General features: G+C 39.6%; 1 protein-coding gene across 2 annotated transcripts in view; it reads right to left on the bottom strand.

Moving 5' to 3' along the window:
* The window catches only part of LOC117407592 (macrophage mannose receptor 1-like), a 152,175-nt gene extending 143,586 nt beyond the window's left edge, over nt 1–8,589 (bottom strand). For both annotated transcript variants that reach the window (XM_059017514.1, XM_059017513.1), the window contains exon 1: nt 8,432–8,589. In XM_059017514.1, the coding sequence (XP_058873497.1) occupies nt 8,432–8,574 (143 nt within the window). In that variant the 5' untranslated portion in view covers nt 8,575–8,589. The remainder of the gene's footprint in view (nt 1–8,431) is intronic.
* Between the last annotated feature and the right edge of the window lie 14,220 nt (nt 8,590–22,809).

Genomic DNA, 22,809 nt, shown 5'->3' on the forward strand with positions numbered 1-22,809 from the left:
CCTTGACCGGCAACTTTCTTTATTTAGTTTTGATTAACACAGATTCTCCTCTCGTTTGTTTAAGTACAGCTACGGCCAAACGTTTTCCCTCACCCTTCAGAATTAAATAATTTTGCTTCATAAAGTCGAATGAAACCTGCTGAATAATGTTGCCTTAAGATATTGAATTACATTCCGCTTTGTAGTTTTCCATATACTTAAAAATGATGCCAAATGTGATATTTCGAAATCTAACATGAAATACTGTACTGCTATTGTAGTGCCGGTGTAGTGTAGTTGTCCATATACTTAACGTAAAAAACTGACAAAAAAGATGTGGCATTTTGAAATCTAACATAAAATACTGTACTACTATTGTAGTTCAGGTAAAGTTTATTTGGCGATATGATTTTGTAGGTTCTTTGATTACACGATGTTAAATAAAATATCTAAATTATGTTTAATTTATTTATTCAATTATGTCTCAATCCTACAATTCTAGGTGATAATAATCGTTTGGTCATAGCTGTAAATCCGTTCTCATGATCGGTCTAATTTCATCCACTTCCTCTGATCAGGGCTGCCAGATTTCTGACAGAAAAATAGCGACCTCGTTCTTCAAAACAAGCCCAAAAAAGCGCACCCCATGTTAGAGTATGGGCGATTAAACCGCGACTCTCCAAAAAACAAGCCCAGTCCCGCTTATTATAAGCGGACCTGGCAATTTTGCTATGATCAAGTAAACCAGTTAGCGGGGTCTGCTTGGTACGATGCAGGATTAAATTACTACAGATTTGCACGGTTTTCTAGTCTGCGTTTGAGTCCACTTGATGTGAACAGTATCACTGGTACGATGCAATCTACCCTGGTTTTATTTCTGTATTTATTTTTCATTTTGGCATAAAATATCTTCCATAAAACCAAGGATAGTAAAAATTATAGGACAATGATGTCATAGATGGGCGGAGCTAACACAGGGGTGAGTTTCCTGGAGCCCAGGAAGGATATTCTTGTTCAGATTGCATAAGGGAGTAGAATGGCAGGAATGCATTGCGCAGGTATTTTGCAATGACTACTGGAGTGAAGCGAAGTTTGAAGAAAGGCTGCAGCAACTCTGCCGTGACTCTCGACAGTCAATGCAAAATACCTGCAAAATGAATTCAATACGTTCTTCAATAATCACTATAAAAAGGGGTTGTAAATTATAGGCTTATATTGCATATTCGTTACAACGGGATTGTAATGTGTGTGTGTGTGTGTATATGTGTATATATATATATATATATATATATATATATATATATATATATATATATATATATATATATATATATATATATATAATATATATATTTATATGTGTGTGTGTTGGTTTTTTTGGTAATTTTATAATGAAAGTTGAAAGTGAAAGTTCAGTTGTTGTTTTATTTTTTTACAGATTAAAAAAAGACAAAAACAGACATTTCAGTGCATTCACACAGCAGAGTGTTGCAGGTTAATAATGCTACAAGGCTGCTCTATTCAGGGCTAGATATATTTCTTACTGCTGTATTTATCTCATCCACTAGGGGGGCCAAAAACAGAAGTTTCAGTGCATTCACACCTTCATCAGGGCATCAAACTATATGAACATAATTTAGATATTTAATTTAACATCATGTAAATCAAAGAAACTACAAAAATATATTGCAAAAAAAAAGTCTACCAGAAGCCCTAACAGAAGTCCAGTAGTATTTCATGTTAGATTTCTGAAATGTCACGTTTTTCAATGAAGTGAAGTCTCTGGAAAACTACACAGCGGTGTGGAATTCAATATGTTAACAAGGGAACATTATTCAGCAGCTTTCATTGGACTCTATGAAGCTGAGGGAGTTCATTCTATATAGAGGGTGTGCAATTCAATATGTTAACAAGGGAACATTTTTCAGCAGCTTTCATTGGACTCTATGAAGCTGAGTGACTTCATTCTATATAGAGGGTGTGGAATTCAATATGTTAACAAGGGAACATTATTCAGCAGCTTTCATTCAACTTTACAGAGGATGATGGAAACTGTAGGCCACAGCTGTACAAGTGCTTGTCACTAGAAGGTTTTCATAATTACACATTCACTTCAAGTGCAAAATATGTACAAATATGAACAATCCCAGACTGGACAGAATCGATAACGGTGTGATATCACACAGCACTGCCTGCTACTCTCAATATAGACACACATTAGCAATGCTGGACTGGACAGAGTTGATAACGGTGTGATATCACACAGCACTGCCTGCTACTCTCAATATAGACACACATTAGCAATGCTGGACTGGACAGAATCGATAACGGTGTGATATCACACAGCACTGCCTGCTACTCTCAATATAGACACACATTGGCAATGCTGGACTGGATTCTGAAGATAGGAAGTCAGGCTGGGTCGATGCTGCCGTGAGGTCGCTCCAGAGTCTGACCAGAAACGGACTGTGGCATCCTGGGAGATTCCCTAATTTGGATTTATTTTAAATTTATTTTTGTGTCTGTGTGTGTGTGTCTGTCTGTGCCTGTCTGTCTGTGTGTGTCTGTCTCTGTGTGTGTCTGTCTGTCTGTCTTTGTGTGTGTCTCTGTATCTGTGTATATGTGTGTGTGTGTGTCTGTCTGTGCCTGTCTTTCTTTGTGTGTGTCTCTGTGTGTGTCTGTCTATCTTTGTGTGTGTCTCTGTATCTGTGTATATGTGTGTGTGTGTGTGTGTGTCTGTGTGTTTGTCTGGGTGTGTGTGAGTGAGTTTGTGTGTGTGTGTGTGTGTGTGTGTGTGTGTGTGTGTGTGTGTGTGTGTGTGTGTGTGTGTGAGTGAGAGTGAGATTGTGTGTGTGTGAGAGTATGGATTGAACCTCAATCTCCCTCATTGCTCCGGAACTCCCTATTATCAACCAGAGAGGGGCTCAAACTTCCTTATAATAATTATATCATAACTGCGGCTCAAAGAATTGTAACATCCACAGGTTTAATGAGAACATTTGTAGAATAGGAACAATTTGATTGACAGCTGTGGAATCCAATGGAAGCATCGAAAGTATACAAGAATGTCCTACAATGCACACCGTACACAATAAGAATGGTTGATAATCTGAGTTTAACATAGAAATGACACTGAGGGGGAATTAAGTTTGTTCTGTATTTTAAACACACTGGCAACATATTTAAGAAACTTCTGCTGCTGGTCTGTATATGGAGCGGCTGAATGGATTGTATTAGACTCCTTATAATCCTTCTGTTCAACCATCAACGAGATCACTGAGTTAGTAAACTGCTCTGAATACAACAGAGTGCTGCTGCTAATGGAGGGAGACCAGCAGAGTGTCTCTCAATTCAAAGAGCTCACAGACTTAATCTTAGTGCTGAGCTGCTCAAAAATCTCTATGAAATATATTACAAACCTGGTGGATTCAATTCCAGCTGTCCTTTATGCAAGGCGAAAAATATGGAATTCAGTTTAATGAAATAAAATAGGTAAGACCATCAAAATGCTTGCTGTATAGTTTGTAAGCTCTGGAATTGACTCCAGCACACTTTGCATAGCTCTGCTGCTAACCCTGCTTCAACCTGGCTGCTAGGGAACCATTCAAATCTCTATGCATCAGTAAACTGCCCCAAACAAATCAGATGTTTTCAATGCTGCGAAAGTGAAGTGTTTAACACCTTCATTGCTGGGTCTTTGAGCAAATACAGCGGAAGCAATTAATATAAATCTTGCAAGGTTTTCAGGCAGGGAATCTATAGTACAAATGCCTAGTACATTCCTTTGTCAATCTACATGCCAAATACCGGCAAGTTCCCATCAACCTATAAGGTACATAAACTCAGTCCTGCGCAGCTCACAGGAATATCCTCTAGAAAGAGTCCTGAGGGCATCAGATGACTCTTAAGGGTTAGGTTTAGCGTTAGGTATTGTATTTTATCTTGCTCTTAATTGTATTATTACTTGAACTGTGATTCTTGAAATGTATTTTTTGTTTACGACTGTAACTCGCCCTGGATAAGGGCGTCTGCTAAGAAATAAATAATAATAATAATAATAATAATAATAATAATAATAATAATAATAATAATAATAGGCAGCAGTGTGGAGTAGTGGTTAGGGGCTCTGGACTCTTGACCGGAGGGTCGTGGGTTCAATCCCGGTGGGGGGACACTGCTGCTGTACCCTTGAGCAAGGTACTTTACCTAGATTGCTCCAGTAAAAACCCAACTGTATGAATGGGTAATTGTATGTAATAATAATGTGTTATCTTGTAACAATTGTAAGTCGCCCTGGATAAGGGCGTCTGCTAAGAAATACATACTAATAATCGGTATTGGGTTAGGGTTAGGTTTCAGGACTGGGGTTGTTTAAGGTTAGGGTTGGGGTTGGGTCAGGGTGGGTTGATTTCATAGAGTTGCCAAGCTCTGGAAGTGAAAGGGGGGAGCGCTTGGCAAATGCCCTTGAATCATCTGATGGCCTTAAGACCACGTCCTCCCCAACCAGCAGCACCACCGCCTCACTCCCAGCCTTGTCCAGGGAGGAAGGGGGGGTGGAGTGTACGATGCTCCTGTGCCTAGTATCCTGTGTTCAGCAGGATCAACACGTCACATAGATTTTACTGTTTGTTTTTTAGCAGGCAGCACTGGAATGCTATGAAGGACGATTCTCCAGATATTTTTGGACTTTACTTATTTTTCTTTGTTTGGGTTCAATGTTTTCAGAATCCATAAGATTTTTGGTTTGCAACAAAAGGTGGTTATTTAAATCAGGATTGTCCTGACTGGTTCACTTAAAAAAAAAGAGCAACCTCTGTCTTAAAGTGTGTGAAAGTAATAAAGAAATGTTTACCTGAAATCGATTCTGTATATCCAATATACTAATCATTAGAACTGTGTGACTGATCTTGTGGGATGGCTTGCTTATTAAATGATTGATTCTATGGAAGAGATTTAAAGCAGGGCTTCCCAAACCTGGTCCTGGGGACCCCATGTGTCAACTGAGCTCTCAATTGCTTAACTAAACCCTTGATGTTGTTGAAGCTGACACCCTGGGATCCTTCAAGAAGCTGCTTGATGAGATTCTGGGATCAATAAGCTACTAACAACCAAAAGAGCAAGATGGGCCGAATGGCCTCCTCTCATTTGGAAACTTTCTTATGTTCTTATGGAACTAATAATTAGCTTAATTGGGCCTTTTTAATTGTTGTCTGCTGTTAAACACTTGTAGATTTTAGCTCAATATAAAATGTTAGAAGTAACGCAAAATCTGCAACTGTTTAGGAGCTGAGAACAATTAAAAAGGTCTAATTAAGCTACTTTTGTTTTGGGGACTTTTTCGATCTGAAAAAAGAAACAAGGACCAGGAGTCACAAATGGAGATTAGATAAAGGGGCATTCAGAACAGAAAATAAGAGGCACTATTTTACACAGAGAATTGTGAGGGTCTGGAACCAGCTCCCCAGTAATGTTGTTGAAGCCGACACCCTGGGATCCTTCAAGAAGCTGCTTGATGAGATTCTGGGATCAATAAGCTACTAACAACCAAACGAGCAAGATGGGCCGAATGGCCTCCTCTCGTTTATAAAACTTTCTTATGTTCTTATGTACTTCTTAGTTCAATTAAGGTTCTAGTTCAGTAACTGAGAGCTCAGTTGGAATGAAAATAAGACACAGGGGGTCCCAGGACCGGAGTTGAGAAGCTGTGCCCTAGATGCAAGCACTCTGAGTACCACTCACAAGCACCACAAACCTGCAGGGTGGATGAATACTTCTGTAGATATAAACACTGTATATTGACATTTTAAAAATATGAAACTGTGGAATGTGAACTTGAACAGGCTGAGTCTTTGAAATTTGGTTGATGTTTTTTTTAAATGGGAGTGACTATCCTGAATGGGCATGCCTTCACCCGTCACACACAGTATAGCATGTCAATTCTGAGCTGGCGTATTGCCACTGTGTTTCAGACCAGGGAGGAGAGCACTGCTTTGAATGGTAAAGTACTGACTTTCTTATAAAATGTATTTTGATGTATTTGTCTATATGCACACTGAGAAAGTATCTAATGGAAATCAAGTAAAGTTTTTTTTTTTTATGTGAACATATCTAGTTTGTATAGGTTTAATATAAATTAAACCATTGCAAAATACATGAAGGTCATTGTTATGTGGTGAACGTATTTCAGTGATATTCCTATAATAAGGGTTTGTTTTGTAGTTCTATATTTTAGAATGGTAATATATGTGATGAAAATTCAATAGAATCCCTATTAGACCAAGTTAGTAAAATAGTCTGAATGTGAGAGAGAGGCGGTGCTAATGTAGGGAGACCTGCAGAGTCTACTCACAGGGTTCGTATGCTAGTCTGGAAGTCTGGAAAAAGTATGGAAAATTCCAAACTGATTTCCAGGGCTTGAAAATGCTTGAAAAACCACGTCTCTGTTATGAAAGTCTTGAAAAAGTCTGGAATTTTACTAGTATCACGTGAGAATGAAAATAATTCTGCGTTTTTATTATTATTTTTTATTATTAATAATAATTGATTTTGAAAGCGGGTTAGCAGCTCTAGCGACAACTGTCTAGGCCAGTGGTACTCAATTCCATTCTCTGGCGGGCTAGATAAGGCAATGTCCAAACCTTGGGGGGCCACAGGGCACTCAAGATTTGAGTACTGGTGGGGGGTTGTTTAAATGGTCCTGAAAATCTGACTATCCAATCAGACTTTACATACAGTAACAAAACGTTGCAACACTGCACTTGCACCAATCAACTAATACATCTCAGAAATAACTACTTAACAAGTTACAATGTTTGATCACCATTAATAATAAAAATATTAAGCAAATACCATTTCCTGACCAGTATTCAAACGACATCTTGCAAACAAACAATTATACAAATCTCACTGTAATGCTATTAAAACAGCATGTTATTCATTTTAATTTTATTAAAACTAGAAAATGTTCTGACAATGACTGCACTGCAAGCATTCAAGTTAAGTAACGAAAGCACTTTTGTTGTGGAAGCATCTTATCAAGCGCCTGATTAAAAGTGTAGCACGGTGTCTAAATATGCATGTTCTAGCTCCAGTGTGTTTCAATGTAAATGAAAAGTTTCTAAATTAAATACATGGCATGACAGTAAACGGGGGGGGGGGGGGGGGGAGGGGGGGATGGGAATAAGCTTCAGTGCCTATCCACCCTGCCATCTTTGAGAGGCGTGCGGCAGGTGCATTTCTTACTGTTGTGAAACCAGGTTTTTTTTAAGCCCAAATGAAAGATCTTTGACAGGCTCGGTTTCTTCGACCGATTTCCTGTGACTGAGCACTTACTGGTGGCCGCATTACTAATTTTCTAACAATACTTAGTTTATCATATGAAAAATAAAGGAAATATAGACATATGCACTTGTTTTTTCATGTATTTTTATAATAAAACCAAACTGTTTCGCATTTTAAAATATGGGCAACAGTGTGGAGTAGTGGTAAGGGCTCTGGACTCTTGACCGGAGGGTTGTGGGTTCAATCCCAGGTGGGGGGACACACTGCTGCTGTACCCTTGAGCAAGGTACTTTACCTAGATTGCTCCAGTAAAAACCCAACTGTATAAATGGGGAATTGTATGTAAAAATAATGTGATATCTTGTAACAATTGTAAGTCGCCCTGGATAAGGGCGTCTGCTAAGAAATAAATAATAATAATAATAATAAAACATACAGCAGCCCTGCTCAACTTCACAAGACTTTCTACAATAAACTGGAGTCAAACATCTGGTGTTTTGGAAGATTTAAAAAAAAGAAAAAAAAAATGTTATTGCTCTGACAACAGGTCAAACGTAATAGGTTAATCAATCATATAACTTAATACAATACATAAGCTAAAGTACATTACTAACGTATTTAAGATAAATTAATACAAAAACTACTTTCACTTTCCTGTTCCAATCACATGCTGCACAATTCCCAGCTAAATCTTACAAAATTAAAGCAATTTCCAACACTATTTATCCTAAAATAATATGTAAAACTGAACTATTCCAGAAGAGGTTGTGAAGGCTTTACTTTGCTCCACTGAATTAACTCTAAAGCAGAGGATGTCAAACTTAAAATGATACTCTTTTCACGTGTGTATTTCAGGCAGAAACAGTACAGAAGTAGACATCGCTTTTTTTCTTTTTCATTTTTATTATATCCCTGCCATTGTAGTTTCTTCGCAATAAACAAAGTGGCAAATGACACATTTTCATAAAGTAATAGCATGACTGGGGTTTTCTTTTTTTTAAGCTGTGCATGCAAAGTGAAAACTGTCCAATTTAACTTAAATAAACTCTTCAAAAAATATATGTGGAAAAGGGGGCGTTGTACAAAAAAAACAAACACCATTTTGGTTTTCGTTTATTACCTCCTCATAACAGAAAATAGGATCACCAAAAAAAAAAAAAAAACCCTTTACCTTGCTAGTTTGGCCAGTGTCTGGAAAGTGAAGCGTTTTCGAGCGATGTGCATTACCTGCACCTGTATCCCTCGATTCTGACTCGCTTGCCAGATCTGAAGCATCACTTTGTTGTTGTTGGTTTTTATGTTAATCTCACACATCACTTGCCATTTTAGACACAGACGTGGATTTCTGGCTTCGAATGAATGTGCAGCAATGTTTGTAAGAATATTCAGATAGTTTCACCGCACTGAAGAAAATAATATTACTGCCGCTGTGTTCATATTGCACGAAGCCTTCTCTCATTGCTCAACCAATGAGGCACTAAAACTAAGCAAATGGGGGGAGATTTGTGACGCATGACAAAAATCATAGCTCGTCAGAATTAAAGCGAATTAAATATGAATACAAAACAAGTTATTATCATCACTGATTCGGATTTTTTTTTTTTAAAAAACAACGCTTTCTATTGCCCCTCTGGTGTGTATAAACGTAGCATGTTAACGTCGCCTTTTCGTTTCTTTAATATGATTAATAAAATGTAGCGGTAATTGTATTTTAAATGTATGGTGCTTGCTTCTAACTTACAGTGCCGAGTGCAGCAGCAGTCTCGGGTCCAAACCGTCAGCCGAGTGTAGATATACTGTTTACATCCTCGCTATATGGCCTTCATTATACGATTAAATACTGATTTAAAATAAATAAATAAATAAATAAATAAAATTATTATTATTATTATTATTATTATTATTATTATTATTATTATTATTATTAGTGGTAGTAGTGACATATACCGTAATAATAAAGACAATCAAAGAATACAAACAGTACTAGTATTATTAATAATTTAGCTAATGCCTTTATCCAAGATGACTTCCTTAACTTACTCCAGCAGCTTGTTCGTTTTGGGTTGTCCTTTTACTGTAGCGAACAAAAGGCTTTGGACCCAAACAGGGTTGTTATAGCGAGGGTGTGCTGTATGCTGGGGTGTGCAACTTCTGCTCTGGATCAAAAAGATATAATGCTCTGCGGCTGCCAACCTATGTGGATAACTATCAAAAAACTAGTAGAAACTAAAACACAAGTCTGGGAAAAACAAATGGAAGTCTGGAAAAAGTATGCAATTTCGATGTTGAAAAAGTGTATGAACCCTGTATACAACCCAAACATGTAAAATGCATTTTAAACACACAGGAATATAAATATATTATTGATATTAGGAGGGGTCTGTTTTGTATTTGATGTAGACGTGATTAATAAACTAAATATTCTTTACAAATAACAGCAACATTTAATGTGGCTTGGGTCTTTATATGGAGCGGTTTACTGGATTGTATCAGAGTCCTTAAATTAAATCAAATCTAATATGTACGACCGTGTGGCAGGGTGATCGTGTCGATGGTGCACAGGTGGGGCGGTGTGTGTGGGGTGGGAGGTGGTGGTGGTGGGGGGTATTGGGTTGGCAGGGAGGGGGTTAAATTTCTCCCTGTCAGAAACCCGTGAGAATGTGGCTGGAGCAGTCAATTGAATAAATGATTAATGATTAATGAGCCTTCAGCCACAGGTGCATAAAAAGGGTGCTCACACGGGTGTTAATGTGAGAGCTGGTGATGCAGGTGCAGGTGCAGGTGCAGGTGGTTATTGCTGGGCGGTGCTCTGCTGGTGTTCAGGGGAAACCGCAGGCTATGTAAGGGGTGTTTTGTTCTGTTTAAATCTTTGGTTTGGCCACCGTGCCTGTTTATTTTGTTCCAGTGTTTTTGCTTATTATTCGTGGTTCTTAAACCAGTTATTAAAAACGTGCATTAGAGTTCTGAACTGTAGCCTCTTGTCTCTGAGTCTCTCTCCCTGCCGGTAACAACTTAGGCAGCGACACAACCCTGTCGCAGATCATCAAGAGGCTTCCTGCACTTGCAGCCTGTAAGCCCTGGATTTGACTCCAGCACACTTTGCATAGCTCTGCTGCTAGCCCTGCTTCAACCTGGCTGCTAGGGAACCATTCAAATCTCTATGTGTCAGTAAACTGGCCCAAACAAATCAGATGTTTTCAACACTGTGAAAGTGAAGCGTTTAACATCTTCATTGCTGGGTCTTTAAGCAAATACAGCGGAAGCAATTCAATAATTATGTTTAGTCTTTTGACTAATGGAGGGAGATCTGCAGAGCGTCTCACAATTGAAAGTGCTGACAGATTAGTCTTCGTGGTGTTGCTGTTCAGTGTCTCTATGAAATATACTACAAACCCATTGCATTCAATTCCAGCTGTCCTTATAGGTCGGTGCATTAGTCCCATTGGCCCAAACAAATCAGATGCTGCAAAAGCTTTTGAACGCTTCTTTGCAGGGTCTTTAACCAAATGCAACTGAATGATTATGTTTAGTGCTTTGAAAAAAGTATTTTTAGTTAAAAAAAAAAAAGTATTCCTAGTACAAGTGATTTTAAAAAACGCTGACCTGAAATTGGTTCTGTATTGCAAAACTTGAATTAGTGGCTGATCAGTAAAGCAATGATTTCGCAGTGCAGATTGGGGTCTGTGAAACCTAAATCGCTTCCCTTCCATTTCTATTTTCGCTCCTCCTGGATTGTCTATATGAATGAGCCGCCTCACTCCAAACATACCTATCAGCCTTCCTCTTAACCCCTTGGGACGGGGTACCCCGCGCCCCTGTGTGTATTTTGTATTATTATTGTTATTTAAAGGTCCTGTTTCGTGTTTGTTTGAAACGATGTTGTGTTATTATTGTTTTACAGCCTGGATGGTTTAATATTTCCTATCCAGCTAAACGCGTGCATAACGTGGCATCTCCAAATGAATCAAGCGACTGCCACTTTGGAGATGGTCGCGTTATATATAAATATCAGCTGCTCATGTGGGTCGGATGCAGAGAACATTTTCCCGCAGCGGCAAATCTGGGTCTAGCCAATCAGATCCGTGGTGTGGGATACGTCATGTTTTGATGAACTCGAATATCCTTCAACACGGAGGAGCCACCCGCTCCTCCTCTTTTGACAGCCTTCAACAAGAAAGTTGGAAATCCACGCCTTCAAAAGCACACCGAATATATGCTGATATTCTGGAAGACGAGAGTCAATTTTCAAAGTGCGTAGAAAAAACCATCATTCAGCAGCGACAGTGCTTCGCTGCAGCTTTTGTCGAAATTCTCTTTTTATATTTATTTTTTGTGAACATTAATTTATGGATAATGTTGTTTGGTTTTAAACCAATTAAATTGTTACAAAAAAGACTATTCTGTAGTCCATTCATTTTAATTCAGTACATGATCTTGTTGTACTAGTGCTAAAATACACACTGCCTTTTTTCTTTACATATTTACCCGAAACCTCGCTTAATGTAATTTTAGGAAATTACGTGTCAGCGCTGTGCTTGCATCCAGAGCGCGTCTGCCGATGAAAATAAAAATACGGCTAAAAACAACAGTATTCGGTTCAACAGAGACAGTAACTTAAAATTTGAATGTGCCGCCCCTGCTTGCTCTGCGACGCTCAGCCAATAGGCAGGGATGGGACGTTGAAAAGAATTGTGGGATATGTCATTTTAAAACCTTCAAATATACCTTTACTTCTATGCCTCGATCCCACAATTCTTTTTAACGTTTTTTCAATAACCAATTACACCTGCTGAAAATAACAGAGCGGTTTTAGGTTCATTTCAACCGTTTAGCATTTTTTTTTACATGTTTAAACCTTTAGAATAAATATATGAATATTTGAAAAAGTATAAAAACTGTGTGGAAAAAGAGTCAAATCATTTTAATTTGTATTACAAATCATTCTTAAGATAATTAATGACATGACTCGAAGGCGATTCACACCCCCTGACTTGGTGGCAGCAGCACATGGAGTGAGGATTGTATCTGCTTACCTGCACACTTTTTTGTTAGCCGACGCTCGTCTATTATTTAGAGCCGCGGCTGCTCCAGCGCAGTACCCGTCAGGAGATGCGCGATCTGCGCAGAATCTGCTCTCGGGAGATGCGTGACCTGGTGACGTCTTGTACGGATGAGTTCACGCAGATGGCGAACTTGGACAGGTTTTGCACAACGTGGGGTCGAATCAGGCTTCAGTTCGCTACTCTTTAGCCAGAGGGCACACGCAGACACAACAGAAGGAAAAAGTGCGCAGGCAACATTAAACATTGGCTGCGTTCAAGTGTGCTCAATAAATCACATTTTGTTTTACAAATAAAATATACCTGCATGTGTAGATAATAATTACACAATATCTATCTATCTATCTATCTATCTATCTATCTATCTATCTATCTATCTATCTATCTATCTATCTATCTATGTATGTCTGTCGGTCTGTCTATAAATATGAAGAAATGATCAGTGTTTGTATTTTTGCTCAGACTGGATGTGGTCTTGCAGAGCTCTGCACGTAACTCTGGTCTGCACAGAATGTGCTCATCTCTACTCCACAGAACACGCTCTTCTCTGAGAAAAAAAAACAGTTTCATCAGGGGATCCTTTTTGGGTAAACTGACGTTAAAAAAGAGTTTTTAAAATATAAACCAAGTTTGCAGTAAAACGCTTTGAGAAGCCCTTCCTCTGGCTGGGATTCCTCCTCGCACCAGGCTGGAGTAGAGCCCCTCTGGGGTGTGTATTTGTTCTGATTAGTAACCACACTTCTCTGGGGTATTGCTTGTGGAATTGCTAATCCTATAGACACTGATGGGTTCACATTTCCATGTTCCAGTGATATAGGCGTGCATCTCTCCACTGCCGACCCTTCAGCTCATCACTCTGCATCTCCCAGACCAGCTCAGCACCAAGGAGTCTGTCTGTCTGTCTGTCTGTCTGCATCTCCCAGACCATCTCAGCACCAAGGAGTCTGTCTGCATCTCCCAGACCATCTCAGCACCAAGGAGTGTGTCTGTCTCTGCTGGTCACTCTGCTTGACCGCTCGCTCGCTGGGATGGAGAAGAGCCTGGTGGTAATCCTTCTGCTCGCAGGTAGGACCCTCTTCGCATGGTTGTCCTCTCTCTTCTATGGGAAATCACTCTGTCGTGTTAGACCAATGGTCTCCAACCCTGGTCCTGGAGATCTACATGGTCTCGATAGGGTTGCCACCTGGCCCCATAATCCCGGGACACTTTAAGACAGGTTAGGATTTTCAACCCACCTCTCTAACCCAACTCCCCAGTAATGTTGTTGAAGCTGACACCCTGGGATCCTTCAAGAAGCTGCTTGATGAGATTCTGGGATCAATAAGCTACTAACAACCAAACGAGCAAGATGGGCCGAATGGCCTCCTCTCGTTTGTAAACTTTCTTATGTTCTTATGTTCTATTTTTCACATGCGACAACAGTGAAAACATTCCTGCATGGCCATATGGTCACCAACAACCAATCTCAGCACTAAGTTTGCCCATGACATTGTATGATTGTCTTGTGTGGTTTCAGTCTTTCAGTAGCCACAAGTTTTTCAACACTGTTTTTCAGGGCTCTGTGAAGACGCTTCCTGCCACAACAAAACATACATTCCAGTGATAGATATAAAAACTTGGACTGACGCTCGTAGCTACTGCAAAGAGAAGTACACAGACCTGGTGACTGTGCGCAGCCTGGAAGAACAACAGCAGATTCTGAATGTTGCAAAGTATGACGAGTTCTGGATCGGGCTGTATCGGGACAGTGATAACTGGCAGTGGTCCACTGGAGATGCGGTCAGCTACACTAACTGGACAGCTGGCACTGGCGGACTCTTCTGCGCTACAGCTGATGCAGGAGGCAGCTGGGGCCAATCAGTCTGTCGTGATCAGAAACCTTTCATGTGCTACAACGGTAAAGTACGATTTCATTTCTGTGATGACAGCAAGGGCAAATCTGAATGAGCATAATGCATGTTATTAGAATTATTATTATTATTACATTTAAAAAAAATACTGTTATCAACTGAAAAAAATCTATAATGTTTCTATGTGGGTATTATTAACAATGAAGTTTTCTAAATTGTTGTGATATCATTCTTTTCCAGTCACTGCAGGACTAGGCTGTGTGCTGCTCTTTCTCCTTTAGTAGTTACAGTAGCTAAATTAACGAGTGTTTCAGAGCAGAATCCCTGTCCACAATTCAGCAGGAGAGACACGAGCTACCATACCTCCACAGCTCACAGCGTCTTCCATCTTAACAGAAACCAGCCACTCCAGTGAGAGAGATCACAGTGTAGCTATCCTGCTTCTCCTGTCCTCCACAGCTCACAGCCTCTTTCATCTTTACAGAAACCAGCAACATCACTGAGAGATACACCCTGATTAGCACACTGAAAACCTGGCCTGAAGCTCAACAGTACTGTAGACAATACCACACCGACCTGGTCAGTATAAAGAGCGCCAGTGAAAATGAAGACATGAAGAAGAAAGCTCCGGCCAGTCCCTTCTGGATTGGCCTGTTCAATAACCCATGGAAGTGGACTGATGGGGGGAACTCAACATTTCAAAACTGGAATATTGGTCAACCAGACGGTGGCAGTGAGAAATGTGTTTACATGTCTTCCCCTAACCAAGGGAAATGGGAGGATTGGCCTTGCGACGACTGGAAATACTTTGTTTGCTATGATGGTAAGGATCTCTATTCATTCTGGCTTCTCTTTGAGCTCAGTGTTCAGTTCCAGTTTAATATACAGCATAGTAGGATACATCATTATTATTATTATTATCTGTTTATTTAGCAGACGCCTTTATCCAAGGCGACTTACAGGGGCCAGGGTGTGTGAACTATGCATCAGCTGCAGAGTCACTTACAACTACGTCTCACCCGAAAGACGGAGCACAAGGAGGTGAAGTGACTTGCTCAGAGTCACACAATAAGTCAGTGGCTGAGCTGGGATTTGAACCGGAGACCTTCTGGTTACAAGCCCTTTTCTTTAACCACTGGACCACACAGCCTCCATTATAGATAATGCGTGAGAAAACAAATGTGAGGATGTGAATTTAACATTGCATTATTAAAAAAAAAATCACTTTAGTAATTGTTCATTATAGATTCTCTGGAAAAAAATGCTTAATGCTTTTGCTGTTGGGGGAGGGGACATGCTTAAAGTCTTTAACATCTTCAAGAAGGTGACATAGTTAACCCGAATCAATACTTTAAGCACAGAAGCCAGGACCGGAGGACGCAGCTGGAAATTCTGTGGAGATAGATTTAGGACAGAGTGAAGGAGACCCTTCTTCACACAGGGAGTGGAAACCTAGTCATGTTGTTGAGACAAAATCCTCGGCCCAAGTTGAATTTTGGTAACACATCTTTATGTGTCCGGTCATTTATGTGGCTGATCATTTTTCTAACTTCTGAAAGAATATTTGCATCTCAAGTGGGGTGGGGGTGGGGGGGGCAGGCTGTGTCAATGAATCTTCTGCTCATATAAACATCACATCTCTGTCAAAGGTCAGGATATTGATCAGAAATGGGAATATCCAGACCAAGTCATTTGTAGTTCTTGTGGTGTGCAGTTTTATTAAGGGTGTGTTGTCCCTTTCAGTTGAGACATTTTGAAAAGGCGCCTCGCAGCTTCCCTCGCACCTTCTCTCTAAACAGGGCTGGTAATGATTTTTATATTCGCCTTGAATACCTGGCAGCTGCTTTCTCTCACACACTGGCCACAGCTGTGAGGCTTCCAGTGCCTCGCTTATAATCTGGGAACAAGCGCTTTATATAGACTCCCTAATGACAAGCTTGATTGACAGTTTACAAAACATAACCCCTTAATACCTGATCCGGGGTTCAGAAACCTTTCACACAGGGTTCCCTGGTTCTAACGGGTGTTGTTGGAGGGTGGAGTCTATATCCTGCGTCACACGCCCCTATTAGCAGTCCTACTTAGCACAGCCCTCTCAAACACACATTTTGGGTGAGTTAGGAAAGAGTCGGCTCAGCTTGATCAGTTTCCACGTGACGGCAATCTGTGCTCGCTGATGATCCTCCCATTGATTGGTTCAGTTACTAAACACGCCTCTTGGGTGTAAGGTTTGTATTACTGAAAAGTACTTGTTTTTCTTACAGATTCAAATTCCACAACCACAGCACCGGAAACTACTGCGGAACTATCAACTGAAACCACAGAACGACCAACTGAAACCACAGAACGACCAACTGAAACCACAGAACGACCGACTGAAACCACAGAACGACCAAGTGAAACCACAGAACGACCAGCTGAAACCACAGAACGACCAACTGAAACCACAGAACGACCAACTGAAACCACAGAACGACCAACTGAAACCACAGAACGATCAACTGAAACCACAGAACGACCAACTGAAACCACAGAACGACCAACTGAAACCACAGAACGACCAACTGAACCCACAGAACGACCAGCTGAAACCACAGAACGACCAAGTGAAACCACAGAACGACCAAGTGAAACCACAGAACGACCAGCTGAAACCACAGAACGACCAACTGAAACCACAGAACGACCAAGTGAAACCACAGAACGACCAAGTGAAACCACAGAACAATCAACTGAAACCACAGAACGACCAGCTGAAACCACAGAACGACCAACTGAAACCACAGAACGACCAACTGAAACCACAGAACGACCAACTGAAACCACAGAACGACCAAGTGAAACCACAGAACGACCAACTGAACCCACAGAACGACCAACTGAAACCACAGAACGATCAACTGAAACCACAGAACAATCAACTGAAACCACAGAACGATCAACTGAAACCACAGAACGACCAACTGAAACCACAGAACGACCAACTGAAACCACAGAACGACCAAGTGAAACCACAGAACGACCAAGTGAAACCACAGAACGACCAGCTGAAACCACAGAACGACCAACTGAAACCACAGAACGACCAACTGAAACCCAGACCTCTCCAGGACAAGGTATCATGTCTATATACCTTTCTGTAACTTCATGGGTCCCATTTTGATAAAAGCAAAGAAAATGTATGTAATAATTTACATACCGCAAAAAAAGCTTGTGTAATGAATGAATTCTCATCTCAGGCGACTGAATTCAGTGGAAAGGTAAGGGCTGTTCTCTCCAACGTACTCTTCATCAGAATTGGGCAACCTGAGTCACATCCCCAGTAGCATTACACTTAGAAATCTGTTGTCTTGTGCAGAAATACATACAGTGAATATGATTCTTAACATACACTGCCTGACCTTACTGGTAACATACTTTAAATATGTAAGCAGCTAAGTTTGAATTTTTGATTCTTCTGGCACCTGCAGTCAGGAACGGCGAAGGAATCCTGTTTTCGAAATCGATCAAACCAGAAGGCAAGCCGTAGATATTGCACAGTTAGAAAGAAGGCCTTCAGGGACTTCTCAAGCAGTCTCTTTACATGCAGAGTTCTTTTTGTAATAACGTGACTCCTAATCTCTTTAATGCTGTCACACGGCTTCCACTTATTTGAAGACTTTGGTCTCTCTGCATCTTTTAACTTGGTGGGTCTTGCATACAAAGAATGCCAGAGACCCCTCGTCGATTAGACATAGTCCTGAGAGATTTAGAAGAGAAGTGACATTTTAAAAAAGGACCAAGTTGATGTAGAAGTGAAGGCATGATTGGGGAAGAACCTGGCCCTGAGTTTCAAACATAAATCCAATCCTGACCTGATTTCACTTTGATTTATTTACAGAATCAAGTCCCGCAGCCAAAGCTCCAGGAACTACAAAACCATCGACTGGAACCCAGACCTTTCCTAAACCAGGTATGCTGTTGTGTTGAAATCCGATCAGAACATTTCACAGGTACAAGCCAGCCACGTTAGAGTAAGAGTATGAGCTGGATAAAGATGTGATGTCAGTTCAGTGGGATCTGGAGCTCACTGCAATGTGGGAAGTTTGCAGTAAGTGTCTGTGGTGTTTATAATCAGAGTGAATGGTTCTGTCTGTATAGAGTCACAGTAGCCTGTCTGCACCCTTTCTAACTCATGCTGTGTCAATTGCTCTGTTTCTCCGCACAGGAAAACGCAGGCAGGTGGTGAGGATTGAGATAAATGCAGCAGCGGGATTGGACCCTGAAGACCCAAAGATCACAGATGCCATTTTAGCTCAGGTAGTGTACATTGGGGCTTCCACAGTGCTGTTTGGTGTCTCTGTGTGTCTCTTCACTTTGACAGTTCCCACACGCTCGCTGGACAGGAGCTCCTTAAAGAGGAGTTATTATCTTGAGAAAAAATTGAAATACGAGATAGCACGTACTTTACCATGTAACTCCAGTAGACAGATCATTGACCAAATTGTTCAAATTCCTTCAGATTGCCATCAGACAGTTTTATTTTTAATTAGCAGGCGTGCCAGGTGTCATTTTCAGCATCCTTAGACAGAACAAGGCATGGTTTTCCCAGCACTGAAATGCGTGCAGCTCTCCTGAGATGAGCTTTACTGGGTTTGTAATGAAGGACTGAGAGCCTGGCTGCTCTGAATGGCCTCATGTGGTTCCCAGCTCTCCTCCTGTTCCTGTGTTCTTGTAACATGGAGTCTGGTGCTCGTTTCAGCTTCAAGAGCGCTTACCAAAAGGCATGACGCTGCGCTGGAGAAAGAAAGACGGGAAGATTTTCCACAAGCAGGAAGAGGAGGAGAAGGAGAAGGAGACGGAGACGTGCTCCAAACCCTGAGATAGCACAGCCTGGCCAGCACCCCAGATTCACTGACCTGCTTTTAGATTATTAACCTTGCTTTTAAAGGGATATTTTACATCTGCATTGTCTGAGTGATTCATTTCTTATAGCTGTTTAATATGACTTTAGTGTTCTCTACCGGTGACTATTTCAATTACTGCTCAGATGCATCCAGAACTATCAAACCTTCAACGGTGCTGAATTTAGAATGATGAATTAAACCCAAATTCAGTGACAAGATTTGATTAAGTCTTTCTCGGTGTCTTCAAAATATGAAAAATGCGTAATGGCTTTAGACATGACAGATGCACACCCCCTAGTGGTCATTTCAAACAACTTCAGCATTAATTCATTCATCTTTCAAGAGTCTTATCCTGAGCAGCAGCAGACTCTGTGGTTGAAAAGGGACATCAATTCAGTAAGCCTGGTAAAGAACGATCCAAGTAGAAATAGCAAAAAAGGATTATACAGAACACTCGTAATAGGATATAAATCTCTTTAAATATTATTATTAGTACTATTTTTTTAACCATATACAATTATTTTAGTTTGAAGGTCTAGTGTGGTCAGGCTGATCTCAGTGCATGTTTCGGGAGATGGATTATTGTTAAGAATTTTTATTTCACATTTTAATTCAAGGGTGTCATGGTGTGTCGTGCGTCTCTTATTTAGAGGTGTTGCCTCTCGCAGTTTGAGGGGCAACAGTCTTAGGAAACATTCGATTGGTGTGTTTTAATCAGGCAATAGAACCCGAAGGAGAGGGCTTTATCGTGGGGTAAGCCCCGCCTCGTGGCGTGAAAAGTCCAGAGCAGAAAGCGAGGGCGACTCACACATAACAAGAAGGAAAACGTTTAATAGAACGACAATTATTTTAAACGGTACATTTAAACAGCATCTTAGAGAGGTTTACAAGACATGGCTATTGTGGAATACAATATAATGAGAACGTAAACACCATACACCATATATCATATAGCAGGTTAATGGGGTAGAAATATACTTACATTATTTATTAAATTAATGTCAACCAAGTAATCTCATTATTATTATTATTATTATTATTACCATAAATGAACACAAATAAACAATGAATAATAATAATAATAATAATAATAATAATAATAATAATAATAATAATAATAATAATAATAAATTGTTTATTTGTGTTCATTTATGTTTTTTGGACCTGCTCTTAGTTGTATTCAGTTATTAGTGCTTTATTATAGAAATTAATAAAATAAGGGAAATGTTTAATTGAACAACAATTATTTAAAATGGTAAGTTTCCATCACGTGTTGGAGAGGTTTACAAGACATATAGTTTAAAAGGCAAAACTTTCCAAGGAAATTCTGTCTGTTTGTATTTCTCTACGCAAAATGTAGAGTAACACTTCTGGTAATGGGGTAGAAATATACCTGTATGACGTCTTGTATTTATTAAATTAATGGGCTACAAATTATTAGTAATATTTTTTTTCATGTATGTTTTTTGGACCTGCTGTTAGTTATATTATGTTATTCGTGGTTTATTATAAAAACAATAAATAAGTTTGATCAGAAAACTTGTTTCTGTGCGTTTTTCCCCACATGTTTTTTTTTTCTTAATGATCCAGTTAGAATCAGAATATTGAATCGAAAGTGATAAAGGCTCGCCCTTCTGATTGCGCAATACTTTTTCAATTCAGCATTGTACTCCGGATACTTTAGTCTATTTATCTGGTTGAATAGTGATTACCTGAGATATATATATATATATATATATATATATATATATATATATATATATATATATATATATATATAGCATCTGTATTTCTTATAAGCAGGTTTTAACTGTGTGAATGAAATCACAGCACAGGCAAGGCTTGAAATTCACTTTTTAAGGCGATAGTGAGGGTTCGCTACCTGCCTGGAAAGTAGGTAGCAACATGGTCTCATTCAGTCGTGCTTTATTCAACTAATTATAAACAACAATAATGACCTACTCTTTTAAATGGGCTAAGTATCCCAAACTATCACATAGTATATTTAAATCATAAAGTATTTATTGAAACCATCTTGTGCTCAACTAAGTAAAGCTCTGTCTGTGATTTTGCCATGTATTCATTTGTATATATGCTGCAAATAATGTATAGGCCTATATTTAAATTTCCCTTTACTTTAAGAGTCTTGTAAACGGCACATATAATCTATACCATATCACACATGAGCACCAATCTTCTATGATCAACTGTGGTATAAGGAAAACAGATTCTATAATTGCAAATTGTGGCGAAATGTAAAAAAAAATGCCCACACACAAAAACCCCAGAAGAATGTGCCCGTGACCATAAGGATTTCATTGCGGAACACAGCAAAGGAAAGAAGGGACAACTTAAGTGTGTAAGTACTGTCGAGTTACCACTGTACATATCGTGACAGAAAAAAACGACCAAGCATTTTAGAAAGTGACCGCGAAAGACAATAAGCGAAAGCCAAGGAAAATAAAACCAACAAAAAAAAAATTGCATAAAACTCGAAAATAGCTAAAAAAAAAGCAACAAAGAATAAAATTAATAAAAACATAAAAACAGAAGCCCTATTTATATTGTTAATGAATTACACAAAATGTTTGTTCTTAGCAGACAGCGCCATCTAGTGAATTTGAATACAAACACATATTATATAACCAAGCCTGTCATTATCAAATCATTGTGTATGCAAGTCATACATTTGACATATTATATATAAAACCTCTTTTAACAAAGAAGACAAGTGAATTAACATATAAGTGTTTCTAAATGTAATTCTCTTGTGGTGCCAACAACTAAAACTCAGTCGGTCAACTCTGCACGACCATAAGACCGCTATGTTTTTTTTTTTATTAGAAAACGATTCAGTACCGTCAGCCAATCAGCTTCCAGTTCTAGCGGACTCATAATAGACGGTAGATGCCCGTTGGAACGTCTCAGCACCAACTGGGAATCAAATTCAAAATCAATCCGCGCAAGTTCACATCTATTGGACAGTAAATACCAAGCAAATAAACAATTGGTCCACATTAATGTATTATCCACCAAAACCAGCCAATCAATATCGACGACAGCGACCAATCCTGTACCTGCAACTGCGGCGAGCCAATCACAGCCTGTCATTGAGACTGGCGCGCAGACGCAGCATCTTTCAACAGCAACAAAGCGAGACGCGGTCAGTTCAGTAATACCGCTCCATTCATATATAGATTCAGGAGGGAAAGGCTTTGTCTGAAGGTAGAAACATGGTGAGTTAGGACGCGTTTTAAAGTGATTTTTAATGAGAGATTGTATTGGTAGTTCAGACTCCATCGTACACGGACTGTTCAGTTATTGCTCCGTTCATTCCTCAGGCAATGTCCGGAATTATAAATAGGGGTTTAAAACCCTAACATACACAATTAAAATCGATTTACTAAATAAAAAGTCATTGTGTTTTTCTCATTTTATGTATTTCATGCGTGTTCTTTATTTAAAAAAAAAATCTTAGAGCGTCTTTACTCAGCGGAAAGGTACCCGAAGAATCAGTACAAGTTCTCAAGGTAAGTCTACGGTTTAAGGTGTTTATTTTAAAGAAAACAATGATTTAAAAAATCGTTTTCTAATTGCGATAGCTCCATCTCGATGATGGCTCTACCGTGTGATACTAGTTGACCTTGACTTTCGTTCGCGCCCTCGCTTCGGCTCGTCATCGACGGGCACTATCGCTTAATTATTAAATATATATTTTTTTTAAAAGCGAAAAAAAAGAAATGACTTACCTCA

The sequence above is a fragment of the Acipenser ruthenus genome, chromosome 57, assembly GCF_902713425.1.
Source record: "Acipenser ruthenus chromosome 57, fAciRut3.2 maternal haplotype, whole genome shotgun sequence".
NCBI classification, from domain to species: Eukaryota; Metazoa; Chordata; class Actinopteri; order Acipenseriformes; family Acipenseridae; genus Acipenser; species Acipenser ruthenus.